This window comes from Nannospalax galili, unplaced genomic scaffold (genome assembly GCF_000622305.1).
Source record: "Nannospalax galili isolate Female #2095 unplaced genomic scaffold, S.galili_v1.0 scaffold542, whole genome shotgun sequence".
Taxonomy (NCBI): domain Eukaryota; kingdom Metazoa; phylum Chordata; class Mammalia; order Rodentia; family Spalacidae; genus Nannospalax; species Nannospalax galili.
Genome location: NW_008349083.1, coordinates 1,419,778 through 1,447,501, shown reverse-complemented (window position 1 = coordinate 1,447,501; position 27,724 = coordinate 1,419,778). Strand labels below are relative to the sequence as shown.

General features: G+C 38.7%; 1 protein-coding gene across 9 annotated transcripts in view; it reads left to right on the top strand.

Moving 5' to 3' along the window:
• Positions 1 to 25,815, top strand: part of Rbms3 (RNA binding motif single stranded interacting protein 3) — a 982,465-nt gene extending 956,650 nt beyond the window's left edge. For 5 of the 9 annotated variants that reach the window (XM_008846470.3, XM_017801456.2, XM_029570082.1 and 2 more), the window contains 3 exons: positions 6,838 to 6,921; positions 11,139 to 11,266; positions 19,793 to 25,815. In XM_008846470.3, the coding sequence (XP_008844692.2) occupies positions 6,838 to 6,921; positions 11,139 to 11,266; positions 19,793 to 19,799 (219 nt within the window). In that variant the 3' untranslated portion in view covers positions 19,800 to 25,815. Of the gene's footprint in view, positions 1 to 6,837; positions 6,922 to 11,138; positions 11,271 to 19,792 lie in introns of those variants that run through there. The other 4 variants (XM_029570085.1, XM_029570084.1, XM_029570083.1 and 1 more) reach the window with 1 other exon arrangement.
• The last annotated feature ends 1,909 nt before the right edge of the window (positions 25,816 to 27,724 follow it).

Below are 27,724 nucleotides of genomic sequence, written 5' to 3'. Positions count from 1 at the left end.
CAGCCAGTCATCTAACCCTGAAAAAAAATCACAGTTCAGTTTATTCCTTACATCTGTTGTTAAAAGAAACTTTGTGCCCTGTGACTTTGGAAGTAACTCCCACCATAACTTCTTAGCATCGTCTCCCACAGTCCTTTCTTCCTTGTTCCCAGCTGCTGTGGGGATATGAGCTCTTATAACTTCTCTATGCCCGTCCTTGATTGATTGTCTCGATTTCCTAAGATGGGACTAACTATCCTTTCTGAAATGTGTTCCCCAACTTTCCACGTTTATACAAAGAACGGACAGTGCTCGTGTACGATCTAATAATGTTACAGTAACTCCAGATGAACCAGCTGCTTCAATCATTTTAAGAACTTAAAAAATCAAAATGTAGGACTCTCCTTGTTCCTCTCAAGTAATAAAAATGAGAAGTTTCCCCACAGGAAGCATATGAAATGCTTTTCTTTGCTTTGGTTTGATAAGGAAAGAGGTACACCCAGAGCTAATAATTTCAAGTTCTCTCTGTTTCCACAGAAATAATCAATGATTATACAATAACAGAGATACTTTGTCCCAATTTAAATAGGCCAAAACACAAGACGGTTCCTTTCCAATCTCACATTTTTTTCCCTTTTCTTCATGTAACTCTCTTAGTGATGCAGTGTCTAGACTTTTTGGAACAAGTGATACAGTCTGGAATTTATTCTGTGGTTTTTCAAATGACTAGTCGGGACTCCTACACACTTACATGTGAAAATCCACTGCTTTTGGAATATATGAAATATATCAAGCTGGCTACAAGAGAAAAGATTTCCATTGATACTGTAACTTCAAGCTGCTTTTGAGATGGAAAGATAGTCTAGTTTCATCCATGTAATCTGCCATCTCCCTTTAATGTGGTTCCCTTCAGATATTGTATCAAAAAGTGCTAAGTAGATAATTTGTATTTATAAGAATCATGGCAGGCATTTTGTAGCTTTTGGAAGTCACCACTAAAAAGTAATTAGCCTAGAGCAAGATTTCTCAGTGGGTAAATGCACTTGCCACCAAAACCTCATGACCTCATGGCCCCATGAGGTAAAAGGAGATAACTGACTCCTACAAGTTGTCCTCTCTTCTCTGTATGTGCACCACGGTATGCACACACCCACATATAAGCACACACCCACACAAAAGAAATAAAATGCAATCTTAAAATTAAAAAGTAATAATTAGCCTAAAGTATGTTTATTCATTCCTGTGAAAACGGCTAAATAAGTAATTTGTAGGAATTAAGTCAAAAATGGCTGGGAGGATGGCTCAGTGAGTAAAGTGCCTGCCTCAAAAGAATGAGGACCTGAGTTTGGATCCCCAGCACCTATGTGAAAGCTGGGTGTGACTGCGCATACCTATAACCCTAGAATTTGCAGGAGGAGGTGGGTCCCTGGAGCCCAACGGCCAGCAAGTATAGTCAGTAAGCTCTGGGTTCAGTGAGAGACCTTGCCTCAAAGGACAAGGTAGAGGGTGATAATGGAAGACATCCAGCATCAGCCTTTGGCCTCCACAAGTGTACACACATGGGCACATGCACCCATGTGCACAAATATACACACACATATATACACATTCATATATACACATATAATACACATATACATACTCAGTCATACACACATACATGTACATATATACACATACTTGAACATTTTAACACATATACACACATAAACACAAATACCCATGGGAATGGATGCACACATACACACGTGCACACACATAAACACACACATACCTACATACACATGCATGTACACACATACACAAAGGAATATACACATGTGCACATATATACACATGTGCAAATAACACATATACACAAATGCTCACACACGCACACACACACACACACACACACACACACACACAGGAGAACTGTTATTACAGGACTCCCTCTCAGTCCTTTGTCATTTGTTAACTGAATGAGGCCAAAGTGGTCTCTTCGTCTCCCAGACTCAAATGTTTGCACAGTCTGGATTGTTGGGTCTGAGTCTAATTTATGTGTGTTTTTAAGGAATTTAACCTGTGCAGCTGGAAGGAAAGATTCAGTTATTTGTCACCTGGGAGCTGAGCTCACAGAGCTGGTGACATTTCCTCTGAGGACTGTTTCCCAATTCTGTAAGACTGTCACTCCTTTTGGCTTCACCCTAGAAAACATGTCTGTCACAGAAGAGCCTTGCCTTCAAAGTTTATCCACAGATAATAGTCTTAGGAGGCTTAAATTCACACAGCACTGATTTGCTTAACATAATCTGCCCTTAATTTTCAAATAATTTCTAGAATATCCATCTGTTGAATTTTCTGTGACAAAAGATAAGTCACCAGAAAGATGTTTCCATTGAAAGATGCACACTCAGAACACATTGAACTGAGCTGATCTTGTGCAAAAATCTTTATTGATGGTTTAGTATAACAACATCATGTTAGGTTATATAGCTTGTACAATAGTCTTCCTATAGGAAAATTAGAATATAAATATTAAAATTGTGAGTATAATGATTAAAAACATCAGAGGCTGGGAAGATGGCTCAGTTGATAAAGTGCTCGCCTTGCAAGCTTGAGGACATGAGGTCGAGCCTCAGACAAACATAATAAAATCCAGGTGTGGTGTCACAGTCTTGTAATCTCAGGACATGGGAGTTGGAGACACATGGATCCCTGGGGCCAGTCAGAATACCGTACTTGGCGATTTCCAGGCCAACGAGGGACACTGTCTCATGTAACTGTGGATAGTGCCCGAGGAAAGACAATGGAGATTGTCCTCTGGTCCACATACATGCGCAAACACAAGCATGCACAGACAGACACAGAGAGTATGAAAGTAATAAACTATCAATCAGTGACATTACTGCATATTTCCTTGTTTAAAAAGTCTTTTAATTTTATTTTTTGATTGTGTGCGTGTGTGTGTGTGTGTGTGTGTGTGTGTGTGTGTGTGTGTGTGTTTATGCTCGAGTGCAATGCCATGACCAAAAGACAGTGTCAGGTCCCCTAGAGCTGGAGTTATAGGTGTCTGTGTACCAGCTATCCGGCATGAGCACTCGGTCCTCTGCAATAGTCGGAAGTTCTCTTAACTGCCGAGCCATGTCTCCAGCCCCTACTGCACATTTCTTAATTATAATTTCAAGGATTCAAACCTGTTTTTAAGAAGAAGTTAATATCTACATTAAATGAGACTGTTTAGAAGGAAGTTCTAAGACCTTATTTACTTGAGGTGGTTTGAAAAGAGCGATGAACTATGGGTGAGAGGAATATAGGTTTATTCCCATCATACATGGGCCTCAGTTTCTCTATCTGTAAAATGAGTGAAACGTCCTCCAGACTCAGTCTTCTGAAGAGAATTTTGAGGGTGAACCACTTCATAGACACTTCACTTTTTGCCATATGCTAACCCTTGCTGCATGTTACAGAAGGAATGAAGATTTATTGATTCAGTTTTACAGAAACCAAACACAGATGAGCCTCTGAATGACAGTCATTTGAAGAAGCTTAGCTAGGAATCACATAAAATCTTCTCATTAACCGTACTGCTTGGGAATGCTTTAGATTGCCAACAAAGTCTAAATAATTCATTGGATTCTCTTACTGAATTCACAGAAATACTTCCTTACAGATGCACACAATATAGTATAGGATGGATTATGTCAGAACAGTGTCCCATACCTGGGTACCTGTGCCATCATCCTATGCAGGGGACATATATAAGGACATTCATGTTGCTAGACACAGTTGCAAAGTTCATACTCACTGACTCTCCCGAATTCTACAGATGATGGAAGTTTCTTTCTAATACATAGGAAGTCTTGGAAATCCATAATCAAAGTCAGAGCACATGAGCAGTGACGTGGATTCTGCACTCAAGTCAATTCAGAGTTGGCGATGACATGCTTACATATACACTTGGTACAAATCTGCTAGGACTTTTGATATTATAGAAAAATACTATTCCAAGGTATATTCTTGAGAGTAATAGGTCTAAAACAAATTTATAGGTGTTTCAGTAATCAAAGCTTTACAAATGCTGCTTTAATCAGCCTTAAAATATTAAGATGTTTCAATTTTAATGTATATTATTATATACATGTTTATTTATCAAGGATAGGAATATTACGCAGCATTGCTCAAATACATTGGTACACAGAACACTCTTCTTTTCACAAAGCTAGTGTTTTGACACAGACCTGTAGACAATGCCAGATTAAGGAACATTTGGAACCCAAGGAACACTGACCTGGCCACTGACATGGCCTCAGAAATGTTATTTTTGTTATCTCTATGAGAGTTTTTAGTTTTCCATGGTTTATTTTCTTGTATGTGTGTGTGTCTGTGTACATATAGTCAGGCATTTAGGTGCCTGCAGAGGCCAGAAGAGGATGTTAGCCCCCCCTGTAACTGGAGTGACAAGCAGTTGTGAACCATTCAATGTGGGTGCTGGGAATTGAACTCCAGTCCTCTGTCAGAACAGCAAGCGTTTTTAACTGCTGAGCCATCTCTTCAGTCCCATCTGGGGAAGTTTTGTTGACAAAGCAGACACGTGGTCACAAGGTTCTAGATGTGAAATTATATTTACCAAAATGTGACTCTAGTGTTCTGTATTTATTTGAAAAGTATAAAACAATTCAATACTCGTTCCATAGGAGGGTGCAAAATAATAATGAGAAGAATTGACTGAGGCATTTGATCAAAAACCAGATATGCACAACATGGGGTGGGGGTGAAATTAATATCAAGAGTGAGCACAGAAGGAATGAGGACTACGAAGCTTGTGTGATCTGTAATGAAATGTAAGAGATTGGACTTGAATACTGTGTGTGTGTGTGTGTGTGTGTGTGTGTGTGTGTGTGTGTGAAGGTCAGACGACAACGTTTGGGCATTGATTCCTTCTACTATGTGGGCTCCAGGGATCCAACTCTGGTCAACAGTCTTGGTAGCAAGTGCTTTTATGTGCTGAACCATCTTGCTGGACCTCCACCTTCTTTTTTGAGACAGAGTCTCTCACTGAACCCGGAGCTCACTAATTGGATAGACTAGCTAGTCAGCAAGCCTCCGAGATCCTCTTCTCTCTCTCTCCTCAGCTGTGGGGTAACAGAAGCGTGCCAGACATTTTATGTGGGTGCTGGGAGACTGAATTCACCTCCTCATGCTTGCATAGAAAGTGCTTTATCGGCTGAGCCATCTCGCCAACACTGCAGCTTGGATGCTTTCATTCAGCCATTGGACAATTCTTTACTGAATCCTAGGCATTGCCTCTCATGGTAGAACATGTGGAAACAAATAAAACTTGACTCATGCCCTCAAAGAAAAGGTGTTCTGGACACTTACGAGCAGAGTGATGAATGCCTTGAGAGCACAAAGGTCTCTGACCATATAAAGCTCAAGTGGAAATAGCACTAAGCTTCTCAAGCAATTGCTTTTTTTCAAAATTATGAAATGGTTTTTGTGAGAATAGAAGTTGAATGGATAGGAGTTAAACTAGGTGGTTTGTTTCTATGCATGGACGGCAGATAACAGTTTGGTTTGTTCGGCTTAGGGTTGTTTTATTAAGACTGCTCTATTTTTAGTACAATCCTGTTTAGCTTAGCATGGGGATGTGTTTCTTTCAAAATTGCTTTATTACTATAATTGTGCATGAATATTGAACACACACAGCTGATGGGCTAGCCCTCCTTCTTCCAAAGCATGCCTCTTGTATATTGGAAATACTAAGATATACAGAACAACTAATTTTGTTTTTCCTATTTATCTGTGGCCTTAATATTTGACCTCAGCAATTTGAGAACACAGGGTCAGAGGCTTTAAATTTTCCATAAGAACAACTCTTCTAACTTTTATGAGTTAGGAAGTCTTGTTTCATTACATGGCTCTATATGGAAGTTGTGATATTTGTCATGTTTCAAAACTCAAGAAATAGTGGATTTTGTAATTTAAGTCACAGAGTGGAAAACTTTGAATTTACAGAAAAAATATGCTAAAAGATATGAATATGGGTCATACTTGTGTCTTCCATTAATGACAATGTCATTTTTCTGAAACTCCCCTTTTAACTGCCAAAGATGCATGTATGTTATCCCCAATACTTATTTTACTAAATATCATAATCTACCTAAAAAGATGGATATTTTTCTTAGTAAAGGAGTTTAAAAGAAAATACTTCTGGCTGCTTGAAAATGGAATGGGAAAGAAGAACAAAAGAGACTTCAGTGTATCTGTAATACTTTTTTTCCATTTTCTTGGGCAGGGGTGGAGCTCATAGCCCTGCGAGTGTTGGTCTAGTGCTCTACCACTGAGACACATCCCCTGCCTGTTAATTGCTTTATATTAACAAAAGTGATGTGAAAATGGCATTTTCCCATTCACACACTTACTTTATAAATGTGTCATACAGTATTCCTTGGCATTTTTACTTAGAAATGATTGCTAAAAATTACCATGATTCATTCATTCAACAAATGCCCATCTGTGACAGGTGCAAGCAACAAAATGGAGAAAACAGCAGATACCAGCTTCACCCATATGAAATCTGTGTTTGCATGTGTCTTACATAAAATACATAGATCTTACATGGATCTTACATAGAGGGTTTCACAGGACAGCATGAGGAGGTGGGCTGAGGTGACCCATGCTGATATTGCAAAGGTGAACCCATAACTGACACTGGGTCAGTAAACAATGGTCACTATTAATAGGACTTGACTTATTTTTGGTCAAACTAGGGTTTAACTAGTCATGCGCTGGCCATCTATCATCTCATGTCGTGTTTGACGTTTTCGCTTGCTGCAACCCCCAAGTTCACGTGCATACTTCTTTGATTCCTTCTAGTACATGACTGCTGCTGCTGCTCCTATGCAAGGGACCTACATTCCCCAGTACACGCCTGTGCCTCCAACAGCTGTTTCTATTGAAGTAAGTCTATCCCTGTCTGTGGAGAAAGCTGAGGGGAGAGAAATCGCAGCCACGTGAGTCCCTGTAACCCCAGGAATATCCAGGCATAAAATTTGTGCTGCTCTAAAACTTGTAACCACAAGCTCAGCATATGGATGTCTATACATTTGCTCAATAATATTTAATTTTGCACATGAAATGAAAAAATCTTACACTGAGGAATAAGCGAAGGGTAATTTTCATGCTTAGAGAACAGTCAAGAGAACAAATCATTCCCCCTGTCAAACGCAAACCACAAACACTCACACATGGAGAGGAAAAGCAGTTATAACTGCCTTGCTCCTGAGAGGGTTCCCGGACCAGATCATTAGCATCTGTCTTAGATTCTTTTTTCTGTTGCTGTGATAAAATTACTGACGAAATCAACTTAAAAGAGAATAGATTTATTCTGGCTCACAGTTCAAGAGTACATCATGGTGGGAAAGTCAAGGTGGCAGGAGCTTGAAGCAGCTGGTCAATTTACATCCACAATCAGGAAGACAGTGCGATGAAGGCATGCTGCTGATCTGCTCCCATTGTGCATGTATATGGAGTAGGATCCCAACCAGGGAATGATGCCACCCACAGTGGTCTTCCCACCCCGATTAGTACAATCAACATGATCTTTCATAGTTACAGATATGCTCAGAGGCCCATCTCTCAAATGATGCTAGATTCTGTAAGTTGACAGCCAAGATGAACCATCACAGCATACCTAGGAAATTATTTTTTTTTTTAGAAAGAGAAACTATCAAATTCCACCACATCATTTCCTGCATCTGTGTTTTCATTTTAAGGTGACCCCTGAGGAATCCAAACACTCATGAAAATAGACAACTCCTCAATTCTCAAACCCTTCTGCACATTAAAATTGTTGGGAGGAAGATTGAAAATTATGAATTCTGAAGTTCTATCAAGAGAGATTGTGATTGGTTTATCTAGAGTGCATACTGGATATAAGGATTCTTAAAAGATTCCAGATGATTCATATGTATTAAAGATAAACAGTGGTTCCAGTGGTAAAGCACTTATGTAGTATGTGTAAGGTATTTGGCTCCATCCCCAGCACCCTAGAGAGGAAACTAACACAAAGTCCATATTCTGGAGAATGGATCTGAATGTATTTGTAGCTTCAAATAGACAGGAAGACTGTAACTGAATCACTGTGGATACGCTAAATGATATCACTGTGTCCTCAATGGAGGTTTTTCCTCTTTCCTTTTCTCTTTCAATTGGGATAAATCCATACCCTGTAGTTGTCGTCTGACTGGACAGAGATGTCAAGCTGTGGAGAAAAAGAAAAGGAGCCACATAGGCAGTGGTAGACACTTAATGGCGCATTCTCTGGCTCTAGCTAATATTCCTTATCATCCCTCTTCATCTTCTCTCAATGCCCATGTCATTTATGGGAATTTCTTCCTATCACCTGGAAGCTGACATATTAATATAGTGTGCCTTGCATTCACATGTTTCCTGCTCTATGAGGTAACCAGTGACTAGAATGTTTGTATTACCCCATGTGAAAATTGACCAGTAACAAGACTAATGAAAGACTTTACCAACTAAACCAGATCTCTGCAAATATTTATAGAGTTATTTATTGTGTATAACAAATAGTTGCCTGAATCTAGGTAAAGAAAGCCCAAAGTTTAGCAAGACACTGTTGTACAACTTAGGAAGCCAAGGTCATCAAATTATTTTTAAATTTTTTAAATTTATCATGTGTGTAAGTGCACCCATGTCATGCAATGCCTGTGAAGGTCAGAAGACAGTGTCAGATCCCGTGGAACCAGAGTTACAGACATTTGTTAGCCTCCATGTGGGTGTTGGGAATTGGACCTGAGTCCTCTGCAAGGGCCATCTCTCTAGCCACAGTCATCAAATTCATAATTATAAAGAAATTCTAGATGTGTCAGTCAAAAATAATGTCATATTTAGCAGGTTTTCATTGGATTTCTGGAATTCTGGAATTTCAAGAACGTGTGATTAAATTACGTGTTCTTTGCTATATTTAGCTATCAAGAAACACCTATGCCTTGAGAAAATTAATAACAGGACATTTAAAGCACCGTGAGCATAAATCTCTACCACATATTTTCAACTCTGTATCTCTATACCAAAAGCATACACTTTCCGAAAGATCCGTAACATGAGACACATTTGAAAAACCAACATATAGCTAAGTCTGTGGTTAGAATTTCCCTGAGTAAAACATGACTACGCTTTGATATTCTGCTTTGAGTTTGAACTCATAGGGAAAAGCATTTAGTCATTTTCATGTAAAAACACAGGGTGAACATTCACTGATGTCCAAATACAAATAAACCCTGGTTGGAAGTTCAGAAGACTACACAAAAACAAGCAGTACATTGAGAAAGAAATGAATGAATGGCTGTATGGAAAATTTTCAGACAGTAAGAAAAAAAATTCAAAGGTGTTTAGGTAAATAATGGAGAATAGAACAAGAGTATTTGAAACACAATCCTGCTGCAGGTATCCAAGACAAAAAAAAGAAATAAAGAAAGAGAGAGAGAGAGAGAGAAAGAAAGAAAGAAAGAAAGAAAGAAAGAAAGAAAGAAAGAAAGAAAGAAAGAAAGAAAGAAAGAAAGAAAGAAAGAAAAATAGGCGCTATGCTCTGCTTAGGTTGGCTGACAACCAAATAAAACCCATGCCACTCTGAGTATCAAGCACATATCCCTAATAAACATGGTGGCCAACTACAGAAAGTTGTTCTTGCTGATAGTGTGAGAAACAAAAGCTGGAAGGAGGATAGGAGCCAAAATAAAACACAAGCTCTGCTGTTTCTCTTCCTCCTTCTCTTCTTCCTCCTTCTCCTCCTCCTCTTCCTCCTTCTCCTCCTCTTCCTCCACCTCTTCCTCCTCCTCCTCATTTTCCTCCTCCTCCTCTTCCCCTTCCTCTTCCCCCTCCTCCTCTTCCCCTCTTCTTCCTCTTCCTCCTCCTCCTCTTCCTTCTCCTCCTCCTCCTCCTCCCTCCTTTACTTTCCTTTTTCTGAAACCTCTGAATGAATTTCAGTTCACATAAGTCTTAGAAAACAAAACAAAACAAATCAAAAGCTAAGAAAGAGGTTGGAAAGAAGATTCTGCTCTTGTAAAATATAAGAGATCAGTTCCCAGCACCTGTGTCAGTTGGCACACAATCACCTATGACTCCAGTTCAAGTGGGATTTTCTGACTTCTTCTGGCCTTTGTGGGCACTAGCACACACACATATATACACAGACACAACAAATAGACATACACAGAGGCACGTGCACACACACACACACACACACACACACAAATGGGAGTATAATAGGGGACTGGAGAGATGGCTCAAGGAAACCAGCTGTAACTCCATTTCCAGGGGATATGACACCCTCTTCTGGTCTCCATGGGCACCCATCCACATGTGACATATACTCAGAGATACACAAGCACATACACATGAGTAAAAATAAGAAATGAATCTTTTAAAAATGATTTAAAATTTTTGTTCAAAAACCCTGCTCAACTAGATTATTTTAAAAGACTTCTGAAATTTGCTGTAGATTTTTTTGGAGGTTAAAACTCTTTTACTTTGCCCCAAATTGCAATATGGATGAGCCTAGATTCTAATTTATTGTAAGGGTGGTATCAAATAAGTTTTGTCAAATTTTTGAGAACTTCATATAGGAGAACTTTATTTACATCATTTCAGACCCTACTTTTCCTCTCTGACTCTTCCAGGGTCCCCTAATTTCCTCTCAATTTTATGACTTCTTCTTTAACTATTGTTGCAGATTTTTTATGAGGCCAGAGTCCTTTGTTTTGCCGAGCAGTGTAGACACGTTAGGGTGAACTGCCTTAGCCAATTGATCGAATATAGAAATATTTTTAGGAATTCTGAACCAATTTTTTGATTGATAAATTGCTGCTAGTGTAATGATATACAACTACAGTTTATATTCCAAGTAAAAGGTGAAATGGTTTTTGGAACTTTTGACTTCCAATGGCAATGTTTACTGGTCTCACATTATCCATATCACAATATCAACCCTTATGCAAATGTTCTCCTATGCTTCCATTTTTGAACATGCTATGACTTACTGTGGCTGAGGGTAGCTCTTCTCAAACTCAATAGAAGAGAGGTGTTTATGATCCATGTAGTGGGCCTTTTGCTAAAACAAATAAGGCCTTTTGTGTACTGATTTGTCTCTCTAGGGTGTCGTTGCTGATACCTCTCCCCAGACGGTGGCGCCTTCATCCCAGGACACCAGTGGTCAGCAGCAACAGATAACAGTGGACACATCCAACGAACATGCCCCTGCATACTCTTACCAACAGTCTAAGTAAGTTTGTCCTACACTGAACTCTTTCCTTTAGAACCAACGATATTGTAGTCATTCTCTCAAAGTGTATCTGTTAGCTTCTGTTGCAGACACTTGACCCACTACATACTTAGTGACAGGCACTGATTTAGCTCATGATAATGTGAGCTGCTTTGAGCTGATTTCAGATGGGTGCACCTTCTAGCCTTGGCTGACCTCAACATGCATGTCCATTCCTGGTTATCTGTGGCTCTCCGCTTTGGATTGGTGTAAGGGGTAGCTACCTGTTTCTGGTCTTCCAACAAGCTAAGTTTCAGGGAAGTCAAAAACAAGAAAAGCAAATGTTCTGTTTTGTTTTATACCCATTGGCTGCAATTCCATTGGTTAATGGAACTTATGTGTTCCAACAGTCAGTGACGATGTCCACTACTAGAGAGAGGCATTGCAGACATCAAAATAAATCTACTGTACACACTCCTGGAAAAATTCCAGTATCCATATTTGAAACAAGACAGTAAACCTACATTCTGATCTCTAAATGATGACAGGGACAGTCTCATTGTATACTCAGTTACATGTTCATGAAAAAAAATGAATGTTATAAAAAATATAGTAGAGATCAGCTCTCTGCTCAGATACTAACTGGCAAAGGAGAAAAAATAATTTTTCAAGACTTGTTCATGAACGACTTTAAATTTCTCATAAAGAAAAGCATGTTTGGCTTTGTATGGAGCAAATATGAATACTAAAATCCGAAACCAAAGGAATTTAACAATAGGAAAGTCTACATAGAGATGCCTTGGCATGCAAACCATTCAATTCTGTAGATCACATCAAACCCCTGCTGAATGGACAATTCTCATATCACATCGTTTATAGAGTTTCACTCTGTTTCTTTCTCATCATTTTGGTTATTAAAGAAGTAATCCTGTAACTCTTAAAATAGTGGAGAAACTGAGGGTCTTTGGCCATGCCTATAGTCAACAGATGAATGGATAAAGAAAATTTGGTATACACATACAATGAAATTTTATTCAGCCATAAAGAAAAATGAAAGAATTTCACTTCCAGGAAAATGAATGGAACTGGAGATTACCATGTTAAACAAAATAAGCCAGATTAAGAAAGAAAAGTACCACATATTTATTCTCATATGAACATTCTAGATGGAAATACACACATACATACACATATACATACACGTATACATATATGCATACACAAACACATCAAATGTGAAAGTGGAAGGGAACCATGAGTGAGGATGAAAATGTCTGAAGAGAGGGGAAGATAAGAAAGATATGATAATAGAAGTAAGAGAAGAAAAATAACACATACAGAATTGAGACATAAATACATGTCTGCATATTATCTATAAATAGGTATTACACACATTGTGACAAGAAAATAGAACAGGGCTATTTGGGAAGAGAAAGCGGACCAGAGAGAAGGCAGGAGGAAGGGTAAGGAAAGGCAGTGGAGGACTGAGCCATATAAAAGCCATTATTTTGTGTACTAACTAAAATTAATCTTTCTTTAAAATCATATTGGTGTTAGAATATGGACCTTTTCCTATCATTGGATTCAAAACAAAACACGAGCTTTACTTTCATCTTCAATGATATGGAATGGAATTTTTGTGATCAACTCCCTTGGATTTCAGACTTACAGACTTAATCTAGCACCATTTCACTGGCTCCTCTGTGTTCCCAATTTTCTGATTGCAGATCTTGGCACCCAGTTTGTTATAATTTCTTGGTCTGTCTTTCTCTCCTTTCATATGGATGTGTGTTTGTATATTTATTTATTTTTTATGACCATATTGGTTTTGTTTTCCTATAGTACCCTCACAATTGTAGCTGGAACATGTCTTCTCAATAAGAAGTGAAACTGATTTTGTTTGTTCCAAAGTATAATGAGGAAATGAGAGATCTTATGACTTGGAACTTTCCTGCTAGCCTTTCAGTGATTTCTAAATGGTCATCCAATCAATCAGCCATTACTTACTGAGTACTGAAGGTCTGATTGTGGAGAAAGGGGAGTTGAGTCCTCAAATAAATTCTTAAAAGCTTTATTCCATGATAAACTTTGGGAAGTCTGAATATGACCACATGTAACATGAACTGTTTAAATGTGCTTATACTTATGACCACCCTGTGGTCATTTACCTTGAACTACAGATTCTCAGGGTTGACAATACCGAGTTTACTAATGAATAAAATAGTTTCAAGACCTGTGTCCTCATAGTTCAGAAACCCTCATGATGAAGAGCGCTTCCTCAGTGGAAGGTACTCACTTTGTAATCATTCAAGGTTGTATGCTACAAAAGGGTTCATACCTCATGCTCCTAGAGGCAACAGACCAGGGTAAAAGCACCTAGAGCTGGGACATTCCAAAACCATTGTGTGTGAAACCTACTTGCATTTTCTTGGGACCATTTTGTTAAACCTTCCTGTTTTTGTCCCAACTCTCCCCTCCCCGAAACCAAAATTTAACAGGTCTTATTTATGTCTTCAATTTCCTCTTTTTTACATGGCACAATATGTTAAGGAACTTTTCAATGGAAACATCATGCTGTTGAATGAAACATAACAGTATACTCTGAAATCCATTGTGGGTGGCACTCACTGTGAAATTGCATAAGGTGTTTTTGTCATTTCATTCAACCTGTTATCAGTTTCAGCCAACAGAATGTGGCCTGTGTTGTGGTAAGTCATGGGGTTCTTCAGACATTGAAAGAAGACAAATGCTTGGGCTGAGCATCCAGGTCATGTAACTAGGTTCTTTCTCACTGGTAAGCAGCACTAGGGAGAGCTGGCGGGGGGATGCTAGCATACTCCAAAAGACATTAATTTTAAAAGCTTTTGCTAGGGACTGGAGGGAGGGCTCAGTAGTTAAGAGCACTGGCTGCTTTTGTGAAGGACCCAGAATCAGTTCCCAGCACCCACATCGCAGCTAACAACTGTCTGTAATTCCAGTTCCAGGGTCTCTGATACCCTCTTTTGGCCTCTGCGGTCATTGCACACATGTGGTACCCTTACATACATGCAGGCAAAACATTCATACACATAAGAATAAAAATAAATAAATTTTAAAGAGCATTTGTTTGAAAATGGAAACAGCAATGGCTGCAGCTTATAGACAATACAAATCCTGGCTCTGTTCTTTACAGCTGTCTGACCATACCTGACATGGAGTTTTCATTTGGGCTAGATGTGAACTCTTTAAGGTTGGAGGACTCTGCAGTACTTATCGAGGCCACTGGAAATATATACCATGCATTTCCATCCTGAGATCAAACCTCAAGCAGTGTCCTAATGTTGAAGTTCACAAATCCCCCCAAATTCCTATTGTGTTGTTTCTATTCCAGTATAATGGAAATTTCTCTAAAAGAATTGAGCATATCCATGCTATCCTAGTTGTCTTAAATACTCCATATTCCACAAATGGCAGCTCTCACTTCCAGCATCATTAGGCTACTGGAAACGCCACTACTTTGATTAGCAACCCCTTTTCACAATCATTACGCTCATTGCAAACCAAGGCTTTTCTCCCTAGCTACTAGCTTACCTCCTCTGGGTCATGAAATTCAGAGCAGAGCAACCAAGTGTTCCCTGAAAAGTGGCTTGACACATCACACTTATATTTATATTTAACACTTCACATTTAATACACTCACAAATATCGACACCCAAGACACTGTGAACTTTAGCCATCACAAACAAAGGCTGCAGGAGAAAAGTTTGAAAAATACAGATGATGGAGCTTAGGAAGAAACTGACTATATCTGGGATCTATCAGCAAATATTTTAACATTCTAAGCTCTACTTTCCAGAGTAAAACACAGAACTTGGGGCTAAAGAGATGACTCAGTAGTTAAGAATGCTTACTGTTCTTGCAAAGGATCCTTCCTAGTTAGTTCCCCAGCTCCCTTGTTCAGCACTTAATAACTTCTTATAACTCTAGCTCCAGGGGATCCACACCCTCTCCTGACCTCCATGGTACCTGCATGCATGTGCACATACACACTGACATACACATTTACAAGTTTTTATTTATTTATTTTTTACTTAACTGCCAAGCTTGGTGGCTCATGCTTTTAATCCCAGCTTTCGGGAGGCAGAGGCTGGCAAACCTCTGGGAGACTGAGGCCAGCCTAGCTTACATAGTGAGTTCCAGGCCAGCTGGGGCTACAGGGACACCATCTTTTGAAAAAGAGACCAAAAATAAGACTAAATTTAAAAATCACAACATTATATACAAATGAGGGTTGATTTCCCACTCTTAAATCATTGATGCAAAAGGGCCTCTGTGCTATTATCATAGAAAGACAAAATAATGAGTGTGGTTTATTTTGAAAATTCTATGGTTCCCAACCAAGTTATCACTTATTCTCTGTGCTATGTATAAAAACTTAAACATAAGTAGAGTCTGGGGTCTGGGGAATGGCTCAGTGGGTAGGAGTACCTGAGGACCTGAGTTTGAATCCTCAGCACTCACATAAAAAGCTGGGCATGGCTGCACTTGCCTGCAGTCTCACCATTTGGAGTTGGGTGGAGGCAGAAACAGGCAGATCTTACACTCTTTGGCCAGTCAGCCTAGCCAAAACAGCAAACTTTTAGCTTCACGGAGAGAGCCTATCTCAAGGCAATAAAAGGCAGAGAGCTATAGAGGTAGATGCCGTACCTCAACCACTGATCTCCACATTTCAAACCTTAACGCACACCAACAGACTATGTGTATCCACACACATACAGGCAAATAAAGATAACTAGAACACGAAATGAATGTATGCATATGAAGTTAACTTCCAGTTGTAGAACCAGAAATCCTTGGGTCAAATTGCACATTCGTGACCTTCCAGTTATGGGTCAAGTCCTAGCATCCTGACCTTCCCATTTAAGCTGACCATGTGATCATTGTTCTCCAAAGACTGTAGATTCTGTCTCTTATTGGAGCTAGGGTTAGAAAGCCCCTGAGCAGATATTGATCAAATCATGGGGAACAGTGTTTGCAAATGAAAACACTGTTCTCCTGTTGTAGCTATCTTAAAAGACACTGGAACAGGGCAGTGAAATTCTTCAAATAGCCAAATATTTTACTTCCCAAACATTTAGGGTATATGCTGACTTATTTCTATGGAATTCCAAGAATTAAAGATTTTGAAGGAATGTCGTTCACATGTTGTATCTATTAAACACTCAAGGTACCCAAACGAAGGCCCATGGCCACTTGCAGCCCAGGAGAGCTGGTCACATCACAGTGTTACACAAAACAAATATTTATATGCTTTTTCAAATCCATGGGCCACAGGATGTAACCTGTGTAACCCCAGACAGTTCTCTGTCCCATGTGGCCCAAAGACTCTGAAAGTTTGGCTACCCTATGGGATTCTTTTAAAAAAACATGATCTTGGTGCTTTTTATCCCCAGCCACATGTATATAATAGTGGTAATAGAGGGCACAATTTTTCCCAAGTTGGACCACAGAATACTTCTTTGTGCATAGCATCATGTGACAGAACTGTGTCCAAAACTGCTCTGAGACATACTGAACCACTAGAGAATCTCATAAGACTTCTGAAATACTAGATTTTTTGTAGTGGTGATAGGCTGTTTCCCAGTCTATTCATGCTGTTTTATTTGGGGAGGGGTCAATGAGAGGATCTAGCATTCCCCATAGCTCTGAAGGGCTTTTTCTCCCTTGTGGTCTTCCAGTTTTTTAATCTTCAGCTCTTCACTGGCAAACTGAACCAGCAGATTTCCTAATCCGTCAACACACTGAGGATGTGCAGATTGTGTTGATATGCATTAGGACCTTCGGTGTACATGGTGTTTCACAGTTAGCAATGTTTTCCATGCCAGTCCCTTTCACAGAAAGTACTCTGTCTCAGGCTATCTAACTGGCAATCCAGTCGGCTGTGGCAGGAGCAGGAGACGGTGTACCATCCTGTTGTCCATGGCACCATTCCCAGCTTCCTTAACTCTTTAGGGTAAAATTGGATCCTTCAAAAGAATTGCAAGACAAACTAGTACAAAGTAAAGCTAGAGTTTATTTTATAGTTGGATAGGCTTACAGGGGAAGAATAAAGCCCACCCAAGCATGTGTGTGTGCTTCTTAAAGGATTACCACCCCCCTTAGTGCCTTAGAATTAACCTTGTATATTATTTTTGTGGCTTGCAAGTTAATTGCAAAGAGGTATGTATTAGTGACTTTTTCAGTTGCTGTGATAAAATACCATGACCGAAAGAAACATAAGGAAGAAAAAGTTCATTTTGCCTTAAGATTCCAGAGAGGGAGTTCATAAATGGTCAGAAGGCAAGGGAGCGAGAGCAGAAAGCTGGCTGGCAAATTTTATTCACACACAGGAAGTAGAGAGAGCAAGCAGGAAGTGAGGTGAGGCTATAAATCCCCAAAGCCCACCCCCATGATGTGCTTCTTCTAACAAGACCCCACCTCCTAAAGGTTCCATAACCTCCCCAAATAGCACCACCAACTGAGGATCAAGTGTTCAAACTCATGAGCCTATAGGGGAGATTTTTTCATTCAAACTGCCACAAGCTATTAAGAAACATTTTTTAACCCCCTTCCTTTCTTTTGATAATTAAAATTCTAGGGGTGGCTCAGGATGTGCCTTGGGTGGGATTAAAATCTGACTAAATAAGACCAGGAGTCATTAGGGTTGCACAAATGGGGTTAGGATATGTCCTTTTAATATAAAGAAAGAGCGATTTGGGTGAGATTCCTAGAAAACTTCAGCTTTATAACTGAGAAGGGAGAAAGGTCTTAAACAAATGCAATTAAATGTGTTGGAATTCTTGATTCTCAGCTGGTGAGAGGCTTCAATTGGACTTCAAAGTGAAGGTGTCCTTTTCCTTCCCATGCCTGGAATGCCTCAACATTGCTGTCCAACTGTAAATGGTCACATAATTAGTGATTCAAACCGTGAAAATCAAGACTCTTATTTTTACAAGTATCCTTAAGTATCACATACATACACATTCAGACTGTCTTTTGAACAGAGAAAGTTACTATAGAGGATGACATTTGTTGACTGAGTTAGTGATGAATGAATATAACGACTCAAAGATTCTGTGGAGAGCTGTAGACAAAGCCAGATAATAAAATCTAGATTCTGGAGTCATAGGGAGTTGTATTCATCTGTTTTCTGTTGCTATAACAAAATAACTGAAGCTGGATAATGCATAAAGGAAATAGATTTGCTTAGCTCACAATCCTAGAAGCTGGAAAATCTCAAACTGTGCAATTCCATCTGTCTAACATCCTCTGAGGAACTTTTTGGCAAATAACATCATGTGTCCACATGAGATGCTAAAGGGATCACATGATGAGCTGTGAAGCAAAGAACCAGGAGGGGTGAGACTTCCTCTTTCATTACAACTTCCTCTTTCACAAACCAACTCAAAGGCCATGCCTAGTGATGATCTTCTTGTTGAGTGACATTATTCCTCAGGAGATGTATACTATCCCAGATAAAGAACTAACAACCGATCAAAGTAAAGGTAACACCAAAGTCCAAAGTGGTGAACCAATGCGTTTTATTAGTGTTACTTAAGGAATATGGATGGGGGGGTTACTTAAAAGAGGAGAAATGACTCAAAGACAACTGTACGCCCAAAGCTCATCCCAGCATGGTTAATAGTTCATAAAAGCTGGAAACCCAGAGTGCACGTCAGAGTTTTCAGGCAGCTCAACAGGTTGGGTAGTATTTCTTCCAGGCAGCTCAGCTTGTCTGAGAACGTCTCTGAGCAGTCCTTACTGCTTATATATAATTGAGATGGGAGGAGCATAGTGTATCTGGTCAGTTTCAGGAACTTCCTGAAGCATTCCAGCTGCTTGCTTCCTCAGCTTAACAAGCTTCCCTGCAGGATGCAATGTTTCACCACACTTTTCTGCATCCTTTATCTTACAGAGCTTCCTTGAAGGCTGGAATGTTTTAGCTCAGAGGAAATTGCCACACAACATAACTGTAATCCAGGGAAGATCAACTCAAGGTCATTTTCAGCTGCATAATGAGTTTGAGCTAGTCTAGGCTACATGAGACCTTGTGTCAAAACTCCAAACACAGTAACTGTCTTAATACTTTCAGTATACAGTATGATAGTGAGTGATCTGCTATGAGGCTCCACTTTTTAAAGATCTCATCATCACCTCTCATGGTTCCACTGGAGACCAAACTGCTCATCATGAAGATTTGATAAACATACTGACACCAAACCATAGCAAAAGTGATGACTTTCTGGGCACATAGGGGGTGTATTTTGTAATATTTAATACTTCACAATGAGAAGATCCCTTTGGTCTATCAACCTTGAATTTTAGCTTGAGCATAGTCTTGCTTGAATTAATATTAATATTTATATGAAAGCAAGTGAATTAGGCCACCTATAAGCTAATATGCACACACCATGTCATTTTGACTGATACAGTGAAAAGGCTTGGTAAAGCGATGTGAAGCAAAAGCACAGAAGTCAAATGCAGAGCTCCTTTGATGTAACAACCACTCTTATTCAATTGTTTTTGCAGACCATAAACAGAAGTGAAGAATGTCTGTACGAAACTTTGCCTTGAATGAGGAAACTTCATTGAACAAGAAGTTAGTGGCTTCCAGTTTGCACAGGCGTCAATGGAAAGCTTTCTTCTTCTTCTTCTTCTTCTTCTTCTTCTTCTTCTTCTTCTTCTTCTTCTTCTTCTTCTTCTTCTTCTTCTTCTTCTTCTTCTTCTTCTTCTTCTTCTTCTTTTTTAATTTTATACTTTACTTGATGAAAACAAAGTTTTTATGTGCTGTGCAAATGGTTCCTCCGTGTGGTCTGACAGTGGTTTTTGTCATCCTTTTCTTTTTTAATTAAAAAAAAAATCCCAGAAGAGGGGGAAAAATAAACATCAAAAGCTGATGTTTTATGTGGAAGACATAAATTCAGAGCTTACCTGAAAGTGTAGGTAGGATTTTTGTTTTTGGTTTTTTTGTTTGTTTGTTTGTTTTTTAAGCAGAAAACCCAATGTCAAGAAGTGGGCAACCAGAAGTGGAAGAAATCCATCTTCCTCAGTCATTAAGCTACGTCTTCTTTCCTTTTTCTTTCTTGGTTAAACCTACTGGGTTGTTTTTTTTTTTATATTTTATGTTTTCTTAGAAATATTTAGGTAAGGTTTATCTTGAATCTTAATTGCCTTAATTTTAAGGACGTCAAAGGCTCTCGAGGCACACTATCAACGTCTTGTTAAAAAATTCAAGAAAGATTTGAAATATTGTGCCAGTTTTCACTAGCACAGAAGATGAAGACTGTGTTTTTAGGGTGGAAAAAAAAAGAAAACTGTACAGTTTAAAAGAAAATGTTTTTTCTTCATTTGAAGAAAATTTGTTGATAAAAGAAACCATGGCAACTGCAAGAATTGGGAAATGCTGGGACTTTTCGTGAACTTTGACACAATCATTGTAGAAGGCTATAAGACATTTTACGGTAAAGTTATTCGTGTTGGTTTAAAAACAACTGCATTAGAAATAATGCGTGTTTGGGGGGCAGAATGCACATTTTTTTTATTTCCGAAGCGTGATTGCTAGCAAAAGCATTAGTGCTTTTTATCTGCAGTCTTTTTTACGAGCTTTACAAAGTTTTTAGTCAGCTTTGCTTGTCACATTGCAAAACTTAGCTTAAGAGCATTAAAAACGAAAACTTAAGTAGATAGGAGCTTATGGTCAAAAAGTGCAAAAAAAATCCACAAAAAAAGCAATAGATAGAGAAATTGTTGACAATTTCTGTAGTCTTTCCTAGTTGTGATCAATTTCAGCCTATGGATGGCCTATTTTATACCAAAGATGAGTGAGACCCTGTTATCCTCCAGAAGATAAAGGTTGCTTTTCTTTTCTTTTTTCCAAAGTTCTGTTTGACCTACATGGCCGGACCAGTTCTAACTTTGTTTAAACTACCTTCCACTGATGTTTTGCATATGGCAAAAAAAATGTTGTTTTTCTAAAAATGTATATTTGTTGATAGTTTAAGTTTCCCTACCATCTTCAGCAGTTCGGCATGAAGAATCTGGGTACCAACTAATGGGACCAGGTGGCATTAATCCCTGTGAACTTTTCTGACTCCTGGATGGCTCTCTTCCATAGTAAAATACAAACTGAAGGGTACTTCCTGAACATGGCCTCAAAGATTTCTGAAAGGTTACTTCTCAGAAAGTTTCAGTAATGCTGTGTGAAGTGGGGAGGGGTCCCATGAGTTTTCATACATTGATAACAATAGTCTTCCTTCTAAACTCCTACATAACCTAGTTTTGCCTTCTCTTCAACATTGTTATTATCCCATCATGAACAGACATCTTGATTCTGCACTTGGTGAGGGGGTATTGTCTTTTTACCTCATTCCATTTAATGCTCATATCTTGATGGTGACAGGATAGACAATGAGGACCTTTTTTTTTTTTTGGTTTAATTTTCGGAGGCAAGTGGGATTATTAAGATTGAAGAGTCCTATTAGTGGAAGAGAGGGAAATTCTTAAAATGCTGGTTGACAATCAATAAATTGTATGTTTTATGTCAACAAGAGCCAAAAGAATGAGGGTTAATTAATCATTAAAACCAAAGGAGATATTTTCACACAGAATAAAGCAAAAGTTAGCCTAAATTTATTAAATTGACTTACTAAGAAAATTCTTAAGTTTCTGATTCATTACATCCAGGTTCAACCTACACAGGTTTAACTGAAATGGAAAGATAATGGAACAGAATCCTATTCATTGAACCATTCTCAATAATTGCTTTTTGACTGAAACATTTGAATCAAGTAGGTGAAGCTTTTTGAACTATGTCTTAGGAACCTGTCTGAGTCCATAAGAAAGAGAGAGAGAGAGAGAGAGAGAGAGAGAGAGAGAGAGAGAGAGAGAGAGACATATTCAGACAGGAAAAGAGAGGGGTCTTTAAAGGAGTATTAGGCAAATCATAGTCCCATAGGTGAACATTAAAACTAAGGAGTTTGACCCAGCCTAAATGATCAATAGACCCTGGTTCTTTTATTTGTAACCCCATGGATTAAGGACTCAAAATTAGAGAGTAACTCCATATGTTGGCCATCAAACTAGTTATGGAGCAATATCCAACAAGATGCCCACACAACACAGAGAAATTCAGGTTTTCACATTTATCCTGATGGTTTTCCACACTTTGGAGAGAATCTAGATTTCCACATTCTTCATTTGCACCTGTCAGCTTCCTGTGTATTGCACGGGTGGACTTGAGTTTTGTCTTTGGAAAGTGATCCCTCAAGTTACAGGGGTATAAGAAAACTTATGTGTGAACTATAGTTACTGTTCCTCTTTTGCCCTCCCTAAATTCTTTGTATAAGTAAGGATTATACTGGGCATCATTCATGTGAATATGAAACCAACATGCTTTCTTTTTGTTTCTGTAAAAAGTACCAAAAACACGTATTATTGTGACAGAAAGTCTCATTTGCATAATCAACAATGAGGCTAAGAGACAGCTGCTATGTGGCTGTTGAAGGTGCCTGGATAACTTCCTGTTTCTACTCAAAATTCTTGTTGTACGTATACATTCAGAAACATTTCTTTCAACTATGACATTTCAGCCACTTTAGGCAAAAAGAAATTACACTTGTCATTTTACATGTTTGTGCGTGTGTTTTGTGTTTAGGTTGTTTTTATCCTGCCGGTCTGTAAAATCTTTCTAGAAGAAAAACACAAGAAAAAATGGTGCATGTTCAAATCGGCATCCCTTTCTCTGTCATTTTTACCTAAGATTTGTTTTCAAGAGTCCAGTATGGGAGGGAAAGAAAAAGCAATAGAAAAGCAGCATTACATTGTAAGAAGAAAAACCCAAAGCACATGTTCAGTGTCTGCAGATGTCATTATCTTAATATAGTCAACATTACATACCATGAGAATCCTCATCCAATAATCATTTTTTTTAAGTTGAAGTAAAATTCCAGTTCTTCAGATAGTCAAGATGTTTTGCTATTGTGTTCTTTCTTTCATTGTCATATCTTAGATGACAAATTAGGAAACCAAGTAAAGCCACAATCCAGAACAGATGAATATCATGTCATTTAAATTCTGCTTATGTGGTCAGAGGAAGAATGGATTTCTTTAAAAAATGACAAGGTACAACGGGAGGCAGAGTGTATACCGTAACTGGGAGGTCCCAGTGCATGTATGCATCCATGTTGAAGCCTGCATGAGCTAATGATAACATCTGCAGGTGCTGAAGACAGTTTGTCCTTGGGGAAGACATATCTTGAATAGAGCAAGACATATGGTAATTTCAAAGAAAATCCTGTGTTGATTCCAGTTTCTCCAGGATTGGTTTGTTTCATTGGTAAATTTCGACAGTTCAAAATACTGTCTCCATATATTCTTGTGACCTTAGTACATCTGCCACCTTTGCAAGCATAGTATTCAAGTCTACCCCTTTGTAATGGATAACTACATGGTATGAAAAGCATCCTAAACTACAATGCGTGAAAAGCATCCTATCAGAGAGAAAAAGCTGACAGCAGGAGGCTGGGTGGAATAAGGACTTCACACTGTGTCACCATGGCAGAACATACTTCATTGACTCCATTACAAAACCACTTTCAGTTCACACGAATAGTTTGAATTATCTGACCTATTTTTATACTGCCCTAACATCCCCTTTAATGAAATGTGAAATGTGATTTAAATAGGACCCTTGCAGTCTTCTTCATGATTGAGATAGTTCAATGGGATGTCCACACAAATTTTAATGTTAACAGACGAAAAGTACTTTTGACAATTCCATCTTCAGTTGTGTGTATGAGCAACTGCAGACAAGCTGATAACACTTAAGTGAGTTTCAGTGAAAAATACTTTATATGATTTTAATCAGATGAAAGGTCAGAATTGAGAATCACATAATGGCATATGCACATTGAATAATCACACAGAATAACATAATATGAATGTGTCACACAATCTGGATCTACTGTATTTTCACCACAGTTGTGGGGGTAGAGGATGAGGTTTTGTTTTATGTGCTATAGGGGCTGGCGTTCTAAAAGGTTGTGAGCCTCTGTCCTACCCCAAGGCTAGCAGAAACAGCAGGCTTACTGATCTGTACCCTTCTCATAGCAAAGGCTTAATGGACTTTCATTCATGAATCAATTCATTTTATAAATCTGGCGTAAAATTTATAATCTGGTTATAAAATTTATAAATGTTTGAGTGTGACTCAGGTTTAAGATTTCTTAAGTATGAAATTGTTCCCTTAATCCAAATGCTCTTGGTCTTGACCATCCTTTGTGATTACATGGAGTTCAGGAAAGTGCAAAGATGAAATACTAAGTCCCCAGGAGACCCCTTGATTCTCAAGAGTGGAGTTCAGCCTAGATTAATGACTAGTGCTATCTTTGGGCTAATGCTCCAACAAGCAAACATGGCCATTGTCACAGAAGGGTTGAATGTCCTCTTAGCATTCCCAGCTAAATGGTTCTGGACAGGACAATGACATACTAAGTAAAGTTCCTCTCACTGGAGAAACCACAGAGCTGAACAGAGGCAGGAGAAAGTTTGGAATGCAGAGAGAACTTTCTGTTTTCCCTCTCAACATTGATTTATTGAGAGAGTATGCCACAAATTCTGATAATCCATATTATCCTTTTCTCATTCATGCAAATAATTGAGAGTTGGCTGCTTTCTTGCAAAATAAAAGGGAAAAATGCTAGCTAACAGAGAATTTCGCTTTCATCAAAAGAAAGCTATTTTGGTTTCATTCACTTTATAGAAACGTAAATCAGGAGGAAAAATCAACACTATTTCTATTAGGAGAAAATAACAGTAGTTTTTGGCTACATGTGCATTTCCATCCCTATCTTAAATCTTTTAAGTACAAGAAATGCAAATTATTTTTGTTCCCATTTGATTCTATATTAAGATTGAATGACACTGATATTCCAGGAGATAATTTATGTTCACAGTTAAACTAAGTTCAAAGTGTAATGTTAGTGTTATACTTTGGACTGTAAACCCTCTGGTTCTAGGTTATTAAGAAAGACGCTCTGTCCTCCTTCCCAAAATGTGTTATGTCCTCACATGTACAAAGGAGTTACTCCATTCTCTTCAAGAATGGTAAAAATTATTTCAAAGAGATATTGGATGTCTGAAATTGTTTTTTTCTCCATTCTCGAAACAAATGCTTCCAATTAGTTAATAAGAATACAATTGGAATCAATTTTAAGACTCTGCGGGAAAGTACTACAGTTTCTAAGAAAAATGCAACACAGCTCCCTCTTTTAAAAACCTTGTTTTAGGCCCTTCAGTTCAACATCATGGACCTTCTGAAACATCAATTTGAGATTTTATTTAAGAGAATTTTTGTATTGCTGTCTCTGGCTGTCATGGAAAGTTCTGTAATTCTATGTTGTTTCTGATTTTATTTTTAATTTTTTTCATCTGTACTATGGTCAAGTTAGATACCGTTTCCCCTATCCCTTGGGCTCTCTGTAGATCAGTGGATATTAGGTTTAAATTTCTGTTTTCTTTAACGAAGCTTTCAATAAAAAATGAAAATAAATGAAGCAGGGCTGTGGTGTTTATCTACAGTGTTTCAGATACCTGTTGTGGGAGTGTATGTGGGTAGGCTGCACAGGGAGCTGTGTCTGTGCTTAATATAATGTGCATCTGGAATCCCTCAAGGAAATAATCATCCCAACAAAGAAAGTATGAGGGTTAGAAAGTGTCCATTCTTGCCAGGGGTTCAGAGAAAGTCACCCTGGGGGACTTTAGAGAGTTCACAGTCCTCTGATGAGGTCTTCCCCTGACTTCCCAGAACTCTTACATAAACAAGGGAGTTGAACCTTCACACATCTCCCATCTCCAAAAACACTTAATACCCAGTATCCATATGGAACAATGTGAAGTCCAGAGTTATATACAGCAAGATGTTTATCAGCTGTGGCTTGAATCCCTACAAAAATTGTGAGGCCAACTGGAACCAGAAGCAATCATTCTTCAAGCTTTGGATGATTATGGTAAGCAAATAAGTAGAGCAACAGTTCTCTGTTCTACAACTTCCCCTGCTCACTTGGATCTCACAGTCCAAGAAATAGTTTGTCATATGCATTTGTTATATGGTTAAAAAATATATGCTGTGTAGGATGGAAAAAACTGGATGAAGTCCAATTTGTTAAAGAGCGAAGTCAGTGATTTTTTAAGACATAAAAGCTAAGAAAAAAATGAAATGGGGGATACACACATATGTATATATACATATATGTATACATAAATGTATATATATGTATATGTATATATAGAGAGAGACAGAGAGAGAGAGGCAATCTATGTTCATAATGTCTGATTAGCTCACCCTTTGGTGACATCTATTATGGCACTCATAATAGACTGTCAGGCCATTGGACTCTCAGCTCCTGTCCCTAAGCTATCTAAGTAGATGCATCTTTCATTGGCTCTCTCCTTCTGTCGCCCTTCTTACAAACTTGAATTCTGTGGTGTATCATTCACTACTGGTGGGGGAAGGTGATGCAGCGGAGGGAGAAGGATATAGGAACATCACAGGAAGTTCAACTTCCAAGGTCCTTCCACCCCTCTTGTACTTTACCTCAGTGGCTCACCAATAGATTGGCTTACAATGTATGGTCTGTGAGGATTTCATAGCTCAGTCTAGTCCACAAGGCTGGATGTCTCAGAAGTGCCGATCTGGTGTGGAAGACTTGGAGAATTCCTAGAGAGCTTCTGGTCTTCAGTGTCTGTTAGAAGCCTGAAGAAGCCAGTTCCAGTAACAGTGAAGGAATACCACAGCAATAGGATACATGAACGTACCAGCAAGAGTGAAGGCAAGTAAGCTAAAAGCAGTTTCTGTCTTCCATATCCTTTTATCTAGATTACCACCAGAACATGGACCTCCTCACTTCAAATAATCTGATCAAGTACCTCACAGGAGTGGCCAGAGGCTTGAGTTTTAGTTGGTTGTGGATCTGCTCAAGTTGACACCCAAGATTAGCCCTTACACTTCTTGTCTTGCATTTAAGCGCTGTGGTTAGAAAATCATGGTTCAACTTGTGAGCCTTCCTGGTCCAAACTTGTAGAATATCTTAACCTCACAGACTATTTGTAATGCCACACATGTCATTTAAAATATATGCCTGAGGAAGGGTATAGATGGCCAGGCTCTAAGAAGGTGCTGTATATGTTCCCTTTTCCTATAGACAAGCATTTGTCATGACAAAAGAGAAAGCTGCAAGAAAAATAGATTTATTCGAGACTAACAGGAAATAAGCTGGAAATGAACATAACTGAATCCATGTCGTAGTCTATTGAGACACTGTACCTCGGACTGCATGTCACTCACAGTTTTGGAGTAGTTCCAGATCCCTGTGTCTAGTTCCTACGGAGTTGCTTTGTACATGACTTCATGGGACGGAAGTGACAACCAAGCTCCCTTGGGCCTCTTTAATAAAAACACCCATC